Source organism: Lotus japonicus, chromosome 6, assembly GCF_012489685.1.
Source record: "Lotus japonicus ecotype B-129 chromosome 6, LjGifu_v1.2".
Classification (NCBI taxonomy): Eukaryota; Viridiplantae; Streptophyta; class Magnoliopsida; order Fabales; family Fabaceae; genus Lotus; species Lotus japonicus.
Window position 1 is genome coordinate 43,978,777 of NC_080046.1, and position 9,543 is coordinate 43,988,319.

Consider the following 9,543-nt stretch of genomic DNA (forward strand, 5'->3'; position numbering starts at 1 on the left):
TGCGATTGATTCTATCTTACAAGAGGAAAATAAATTAACAGACTAATAAAACAAAGAACCAGCTTCTCATTTCAACACAAGTTCTAACAATAAAAAAACTCCAGAAGCGTTGATTAAATTAAAGATCCAACCCAAACATAAAATTAAGTCAAAGTTATAATAATCAAGAAATTAAATTGAGGGCGTGTGCCATATGACAGTTGAGAAATGCTTCAGCGGCAACATCCCTAACAATTTGCGTTTTGGGCTCATCAATAGGCACACTCACATAACACTTCTCCATAAGAAGCTCCACCAGCACCCTGTAGTTCATCGTGGGGTATTCCAGTTTTTGATTTTGAAGAGCGTACTCGAACAGGTCGACATGGTTCAACAGGTCGACATAGTTCAACATGTCTAGGTGGCAGGAGCGGAGTCTCGAGACACTCATCTGCATGTCACAACCGAAAAATTGGTGTCGAGTGTTGAGAAGGAAGTCGGAGAGTGAGACCGGAATGAAATCCGCATCACTACGGATTTCAAAGATGAGGCAGCGGTGACCTACACATAGAGCGATGGTGTTGACTTGCCTCTTCCGACGGATTGCTTCTTCTCGAACATCTTCATGTCCTACCGGGCATATTTTCACTCCGACTACGAGATTCTTATAGTCAGGGTGGAGATTGTAGGTTTCTCTAATCCAGTGTGTGACGCAAAGAAAGGAACTAGTGACAACTGTTTCAATCTTGTGTTCATTGAAACTAACTTCGTAGAGACGGTAGGCTCCGTGAGTGAAGTCGCCAGGAAAGTTGCCAAGGGCCACTATCGCTATTTGGGTAGATGGTGTTGAGACAAAGTGGTCTGCCATGAGGATACAAAACAATGGTATAGAAAACCCTAGTAATTTCAGAGTTGAGCAATGAGCATGGTTTTATATTGATGAGTTTTTTTGGAAAGGAAAGGATATTGATGATGAAGATTATATACGTATATGACTAGAAGATGTAGAAGAGATTAAGTTCTATTAGGAATAATTAGATTTCACGATACAAATAATCATTTCAAAATCAGATACGTAGTACAAATAACTCTATCCTTCTTGATTACTGTAAAAAAAAAACTCTATCTTTCTTAATTTTATTATTTAAAATTAGATTGTGATATTTTTATATTCGCTTAATCATAAATATAATATTTTCCTTCTTTATATCATAATTGTTTTTGAAATATCTTTATATCATAATTTTTTTGAAGAGCTATATCATAAATTGAATTATATAATTTTTTGATTAAAAAATAAATAAATAAATCATATAAATTTTATCATATTATATCTAATGATTTAAAGATAGAGAATATTCATTAATGAACTCTATTTTTTTTATTCATCGGAAAATCTATATTTTTATTTTGAATTTAAAGATCTACAAGATAAGTTTCTTTATTTTATCTGAATTTAAAATTTTAAGAATAGATAATATTATTTTAAATATACCATAAGAATTCAATATAAATCTTTTTATTCTGGTTCAAATATTAAATTATGGAACTCATACATCAAAACAAAATAAATATATCTTTTATAACCGTTTAATCTAACTATAAATGGTTAAAATTAAACATTAAAAAGTCGTAAAACATTTTTGAATGATCAAGTGACTATCACATGACAATTAAATTATGTTAATCTCGATAGATAATAATTAAATCTAACCGTGTCCCTTCAAAGTTTGGTACAGAAACCGGATCATGGGTGGTCCGAAATAGATCCGACCCGGATACAAAACCAAGATTTCTCACAAACACGTTCCACAGAATCAACATTTCCAAAGGTTTTGCAGTTACAGTCTCCAACGTTGGATGCTTCCGACAACGATGCTGTCCCTGAAACGTGTTTGAATTTCTCTCTGTAAACAAAAATGCGGAGGGTGTTTGGTAGAATTGCTGGGTTGTTCAGCAATCGAAATTTTGAGGGAGTGGACAAAGCAGGGAACAAATACTTCACCAGAAAGGAACAGATTGATGGTAGCAGTAAGTGGGTTTCCGTGTTCTCTCGCCATTTTCTGTGTGCGGTGTTGTATGTTTGTCTATGTTTGATGAATTGATCGGTTTTAGTTTTATAATGCTTTGAGATTTTGGGTTTATATAGGTGAAGTTTGACTTGTATGAATTTTTGATGTTATCTAGCTCGTGTGTGCAAAAGGGGTGTTTTTGAATTGCTATGATCAGGTTACTGTAAAATGTGGATAGTTCACTCATACCCTGTGTTCTTAATTTGCTTTTTTTTGTCCCCTTTGGTTAACATGATTATGGACTGAAAGGTTAAATGATGGATTGTTGAGCTTGATAATTCTTGTTTGGCATTACAATCTACTGTCACTCTTAGCATTTGGTGAAACTTTGAAAAGGGTTAGGATAACCTGAATTTAGAAAAGAGAAATGAATTTATTTATGGGCAGCTAAAAATTGGCACTAGTTACTGCTGCTAGATTGAATCACTTAAAGATATATTTTTTGCTGTGTGAGTATGAATTTGGATTTTTGAAAACTCTAGTCCTTCTTTCCTTTTTTTTTTTTTTGTATTTTTGTGTTGTAGTTCATTTTTCAATGAATCTGTCTGATTGTGTTATTTTGTTGTGGTTTACTAGTGAAAGAGAAGAGATGGGTGATATTTAAGGGAGAGGAGGATCCTACATCTATTCCAGGTATGTGTTTTACAGTTTCCACCACTCATCTGCTAAATTACTGGTTTTCTTTCACCCGTCTACTATTATAGGTGATCTGGGATGGGTCAAGTTGTGATATATATTGAATTTATTCAGAAAACAGTCTATGATTCTTCATTCTATTTCTCGTTCTTGATGGATAGTTATTGTTTAATTATTTTAGTTGAATGGATATCTTGGCTGAATGGGCAGCGTAAAAAGGCTCCAACTCCTGAGGTAAATTGGATTACATTTATATATATATATATATATATATATATATATATATATATATATATATGTGTGTGTGTGTGTGTCCTTTTTCTAGTTCCATAAAGTTTTTCTTTACATATCTGGTCATGTCTAGGGTAGGTGATTTGACTTTGCTAATAGTGATTTTCTTTCAAAGTTTTGTGTGTATGGATATTACTCTCTCTCTCTCTCTCTCTCTCTCTCTCTCTCTCTCTATCTATCTATCTATCTATCTATCTATCTATCTAAATATTACATATATATATATACACATTTACTTCTTTATATATATAAACTAAGGAAACAAGGAATCATTAGGTTTGTTCAATCGTTTCTCAAATCAGATAAGGAAACACTCTTGAGGCATTCTGTTCTTCAGTTCTTGTTATGACACTCATTGTATTCGATTTAAAAAAATATATAGTCAAGTGGGTTAAAACTGTGTCCACTTTTTTATCAAATTGCTCCTCAGATAATATGTCGATGGACCAATGAATGACGTCAAACAAACTTCTCCAGCTTAATTATCATTAACAGAGATGTGTTTGGATGAACAACTTAGTTAAGCGCTTATGATATTCATAAGCCAATTTGAGAAGCTTATTGAAATATGCTCAAAATGGGCTATAGGTAGGTAAGCTAATCTGAACAACTTATGAAAGTAAGCTCAAAACGACTTTAGGTAGGTCATAAGCTATATACATAAGCTCTTCCAGACACTTGCATAAGCACTAATGGTATAAGATAAGCTCAAATAATTTCTTCCAAATGAGGCCAAAATAATGTTCTTTCATGAAGACTTCTAAAGATGATGCCTTGTTGACTTGCTAATTATTTGAATTTCTTAATATAATTAGATGAGTGCATAAATGGTAGAGTATTTAACTTAGCCATCTGTTTGATATTTATATTGTTTTTCTCTCTTTTTAATCATTTAAGCAATTCATTATATTTTGATTCTTTGAAATGTATCTTGTTCTGATAATTAAGTGTGGTAGTTGGATTATTAGCATCCCTCCCCCTTTCATAGAGCTGTTCTTGTTCTGTCATATTTTCCCACTTTTCTTGTTTTGGGGTTTTCTATATATTTTGGGGGTTAATGGAATTATGTGATAAACTGTATCATGTCAGCTGCGTGTTTGACTTGCTAGGTTTAAATTTAGCTTCGGATAAGTTTGGCATCCCTTTAAAGGGGTGAATATCTAAGGGATTACTGTCCTTTTATGAAAAACGCATTCATGAATTGGTCACCCTTATTTTGTAACGGGATAGCAAGCTATTAAACTAACTAATCCCTTATTTCCTTAGAATAATTTTGAATGTATTTTTGCAAAGTAAACTTTTTATAAAGAGGCACGTCAGCAAAGTAGTTTATGCTATCGCAGTATTACTTGAAATGTTTTTTTATTCCTCTTTAGGAAATGATGGAGTTGGAAGCAAGACGTGAACAAGTCAGACAGAATGTTGCTCGTATGTGTCACTTACACTTCCACCTTAACTAATCATTTTGTTTGAATACTTTGCCCTGATTTTGTTAGATTTGTCTCATAGTTTTGTCCTCGGCTTTACTATGAGACAACATTCTTGGCCTAGTTCTGTACTGAAACCTTAACACAATTTTTTTGTCACTAAGTTCTCAAGAAAGAAGAAGAGGAAAGGAAAGCCAAAGAAGGAAGTACAGGCAAACGTGTCAGCACTGGTCAGATGCTTTTATTGGTGCTTCAATATTCTCCAATACTTATTCTGAGAAGCTATTAACTAATTTATATTTCCTTGCAGGAAAAGTTAGTGGTCCAGACTTGAAAAGTTTTGTTCAGCAACTACGAGACCCTTCAGAAGGTCATCTTACTGTTGTTTTTTCTTCGACAGAAATATTGAGTACCTTTTTTCTTTCAAAAGAAATTATTTGGATAAATTTAATTAAGCATATACTGAAGCTTGATTTTGATTTCAAGGCAGTAGAACGTTCCCCCACCCCTCAAAACAACACAAAACAAAGAATTTTATTACTCTATTCAAGTGAGATTATGTATAATTTCACTTGTTCTTCATAAATCGCCTTCTAAGATTTCTGATTTGTTTTTTGATAGGCAAATGTTAGTAAATTAGTCTCTCCTCAGGGTTCGAACCTTGGAGCCTTCACCCTTCATCCCACCCAACCCTTATGTCCCCTAGCTCTTACCACTTGAGCTAACCTTCGGGGACTCTAAGATTTCTGATAACAGGCTTCCTAAAAGAAGAGATAAAGCCTTCCAGAGAGAGGATTCTTACCATACATCTATATACTACTTATTCTTTAAATAAAGCTTTTGACATGTTTTCTCATCTATAGGTGTCAAGGTTGAAGAATCATCTGGTGCAATGGATGGCTTACGGTGAGTCGTATGAAGTTGATAGTTCAATACCTAAATATCTTGTTTAAAATGCAGGTTTTATGTACAGCCACTGTCCCTCCCAAAAAAGTACATGCTCTTTGGAGAAATTTCTGTATTGTAGTATGTGGCTTTTATTATTTTCTTATGCAGTGTACATTTATCCGAGTTTGATGGTAATTAAGTTTCCACCCCCCGGCTGCAAACCCTGGCTGCCTTTTGGGAGCACCTGCCTCCCATCAATCCAGCCCCCCCATCCTTTTATTGAATTGTCAGGAAGTTGTCAGGGAGTCATTTCTTAGTTCCTGTTGCAATATTTTGGTTTAACTTCCCTAAGGAGTATACTCTGATCAGAGGAATAAATCCAGTGTCTAAATATGAACTGTTAGAACAATAACATTTCTGATAGTGTACTCTGGAAATGACATTCTTTGGTCAAAGAACTTTGGTCCTCAATGTTGTGGTCATAAAATCCAGATTTTCTGCTTCATTCTGTTTTGGATGTTCTTTAAACTATAGTTGTTAGTGCCTTCTATGTTCTATTTGCTGTGACGCATGCTTTTTCTTCTCTTTTGCAATTAAAATAGTTTAGGACAGAACAAACTATTCACCTTAAAGTAATCATATGATCTTTCTGCAGGGATTCTCAAGACAACGCAGGTGAGAAAGAAAAAGTGGAACTTGAGTAAGTCAAAATGTGTATATACTTTGTGTCAATGAGCACTGTGATTAAGCAAAGCTTCTATGAATCCTAACTTTTTGTAAATGAAACAAAATCTATGCTCTTATCCCTAAACCTGGAGCCATAATATAAGCAAAGCAATTTTGAGAAGTTAAATGGCCTTATGAGATATATCATTTCCCAAGTTGTTAAACCACTTATATCATATCGGTATTCATTACTTTACTAATTGTTATCTGTTCCTAAAATTTTGCTTTCAGGTCTTCAGAGCCAACAGGATCTGGTCCATCTTTTAGACCAGGAACCTGGCAACCTCCAACTTGAGCTTTCATTACAATGAGGGAGCCTTGCTGACACCAAACTTGCGTCTTAGCCTCATGCTCTGTTTTGAAAAGCCATGCGTGATGTCTTCAAGTTTTTTGGTAGAATTCTAGTTCATCGATTAACAAAGAATATGACCACTAAGACAACCTGGTGCATCATGCATTTACAGTGATTCTTTCAAACACAATTGGCAGTTATGGCCAAGGAGAAAAAATCTTCCCTTCAAACTTCATTGGGGTTTGTATCAAATGTTGTTTGTGGTGGTTGAAAGCTAAAACAAACAGACTGACCTAGTTCTTTCCAAATAAAAATCTCTTACATGGTTTTGATGCATTATGATGCTGCATTCTCTCAATCTTAGATGCATTGTGGATTTGGGTCCTCTGCATTTGAATTGTTGGTGCAATGAGACAAGAAGGTGACTTTCATAGTTTTTGAAATTGTGAGAACTGTAAAGTAGGATTACCTTGAGTCCTGGTTCCATCCATCATATATTCATCTTACATAATGGATCCATAAATCATTTAAAAGGCTGAGTTGAAAATATTAAGTTAAGATATTTTATTGTTTGATTAAATTTTATAAGTGAGATGCAATTTTGTAAATAGAAATACTCAACTTATCATCATTCGAAGATGAGTTAAGATGTTTTATTATTTAACTAAACTTGATAAGTGAGTGTCAAGTTTTGTGAAACTCTATTGCCTAATGAGAGGGTCCAGATCCTTCCCATACGAAGAGGGACTCAGAAAAATAAGAGCTAATTCCACATTTTTTATTTACAATAATTAGGAAAATAATGAAAGGGGCAAGAAACGTGCTTACCCTACCCTCTTCACCCGTTACTCCATTATACAATATGTCTGGTAATTGGTGATTTTAATGACTTGCTTTCACCAGCTGATAAATTGGGGGGTGACCGGCCGGATCTTGGACATATGCAGTGGGTGACTCAAATGTGCAATAGCTGTGATCTTCATGAGGTTGACTTCTAGGGTTATCGATACACTTGGTCTATTAAGAGGGAGGCACCTCACACCATTCGAGAGAGGATTGATTTTGCTTTGGCTAATAGCACGTGGGACTCTTTGTGGCCTTCTTCTTTCCTCTCCCACTGGCAGAAACACCGATTTGATCATAATAGCCCTTTGCTGCTTTCTTGTGGTTCTTCTAGAGGAAGGAAGGAATTAGCTAGAACTAGAATGTTTGAGGAGATGTGGCTTAAGGAGGGAGCAGAATGTGAAGAATTGGTAACGGAGAAGTGGTGTCAAGGGGGGGACAATGTGATGGAAAAACTGTCAATGGTTGCGTAATTAGATTGCTGGATTTATTCAACCTCCATGATTGCATAACATCAAAAATAAGAGCAAGACAGCTAAATTATATAGGCTGCATATTTAGGACTTGTTATAAAATTTCTTTGATATCTTATCATTTTAATTAGTGGATGGAAATTAGAATTGTAAAAAATATAGAAAGATTTAATCCACTCATACAATAGTCCTTACAACGCCACCCAAATCTTCCAACATCATTTGTAAAGTAGTTAGATTTTAACCCATAGTTAACCATATAGCAGCAAAAAAAATACAAACACAGCACATAGCTATCTCTGATATCTGTTATGCTTATTTCTATTATCTCCACTCCTAGTGATTTGTTGGATTGGAATGTTAGCAAGCACCAACAAGTCCTAGGTTCGAATCTAGCATGAAGTAACATCCCCACTTCTTTTGTATTAAGATAAAATGGGGAAACAATTAAAAACAAAGGAATAACAATGATGTTCAAAATTTTGAGTTTTTCCTTCCCAAACTATTCCCTCTGTTCTTGTTCAGATACCAATATAAATACTACTATCTATAACAGCAACATTTGACAGAAGTATATAGTACATAATTGTTCATGCACTAAAGAGTTGATAATTGGATAAACATTATGTTGTGTGCATCTCATAAAACAACCAAAGGAACATAAAAAATACAAGGCAGATGAGGCGAAAAGCCAACACCAACAAACTACATTAAAATCAAACAGCAGCAACTACCTAACACTGAATGTGATCCCACCTCTATGCGCATACAGCAAGCAATTGCAGCAGCTACAAAATAGGAATTGCACTCCAGCAAGCAAAACGCAGCAAATTCCAATTCAGCAGACCTTGTCAAAACAGCACCACTCCATAGCAACAGCCTTCAAGACCAATGGAGCTCCAATCACCAATTCGAACCAGCTCATAGCCTTGCAACTTGCCTCAGCAACCCAGATATTGCAGTAGCAGAGAAAGAAAACAGACCCGAGAGCAGCACCAGATCTCTAAGAATAGAGCAATTCTTGCTCCATTGTTAAAACCAGTAAGTACTATGGATTGGCTATGGCTACAATAGTTTCAACCTTAGACCCGAATTTGGCTGCTTTAAGCTTAGCAATCAACCTTTCCAGCATACAAATCCGGTTTTTAAGATTAAATGCTTCACCTACTGTACAAGAACTGACACCTTCTCCTTCCATATCATTAACACTATTTCTAACATAAAATCTGTCAGTGATCTTTGATTCATCAGCATTATCCCCAGAATTCCCTACTTGACATGTTCCAAACTTGCAAGTAAAATCAGGAAGTGGGCCAAAAGATAATTCACATTTTACCTCCCTAGTTAAAGCTGGTGACATATGTTGTGAGCTGTTTTTGCTTATCAGACAACGATCATAGCCTTTCATTGCATCTCCTTCCTTGCCTGAATTCAATTGCTTCCACCAGTTATACCTAGAAGTAACCTTTGGCTGGGAGGAACATAATGCAGTGCACAAATTAATATTCATTATTGGTTGGCTATAACTCATCCAAGGATCCTTGTTACAAGGAGAAACCACACCAGGGATATCCTGATCCATCTTGAATTGCATACCAACCCTATGTGGGTGGTATTGCTCCACACACCCCATACCAACTAGCTCAGAGACCCTCAAACTTCGACCAAAGGATTGCAACTCATAATCAAAACAGGGGTTTTGACACATCCACATATCCTTTTCATTGTAAAGGTACAAGGGTGGAGAATTTTGGTATGGGCGCCACAGAACACCATTTGTATTCCCAGCAGCATCCAAAATCAAATTCAAGTTGTTATTTTTCAGCATTTCCACATTGTGCCATTTAGCCATTATGGGTTGGCCTTGCCCAGATGAACTTGCACATGGAATTGGCAGCAGTGCTGGAAATCTCTCC

At 35.4% G+C, this 9,543-nt stretch overlaps 1 protein-coding gene across 1 annotated transcript; it reads left to right on the forward strand.

The window, feature by feature from the left end:
* Positions 1-1,781: 1,781 nt before the first annotated feature.
* On the forward strand, positions 1,782-6,647 carry LOC130725966 (uncharacterized). Its single transcript, XM_057577163.1, has 9 exons — positions 1,782-2,010; positions 2,628-2,684; positions 2,869-2,921; positions 4,355-4,406; positions 4,570-4,635; positions 4,716-4,775; positions 5,269-5,311; positions 5,949-5,993; positions 6,251-6,647. Exons 1-9 carry the CDS (start codon positions 1,899-1,901, stop codon positions 6,312-6,314), a joined length of 552 nt encoding a protein of 183 aa, XP_057433146.1. The 5' UTR covers positions 1,782-1,898; the 3' UTR covers positions 6,315-6,647.
* The last annotated feature ends 2,896 nt before the right edge of the window (positions 6,648-9,543 follow it).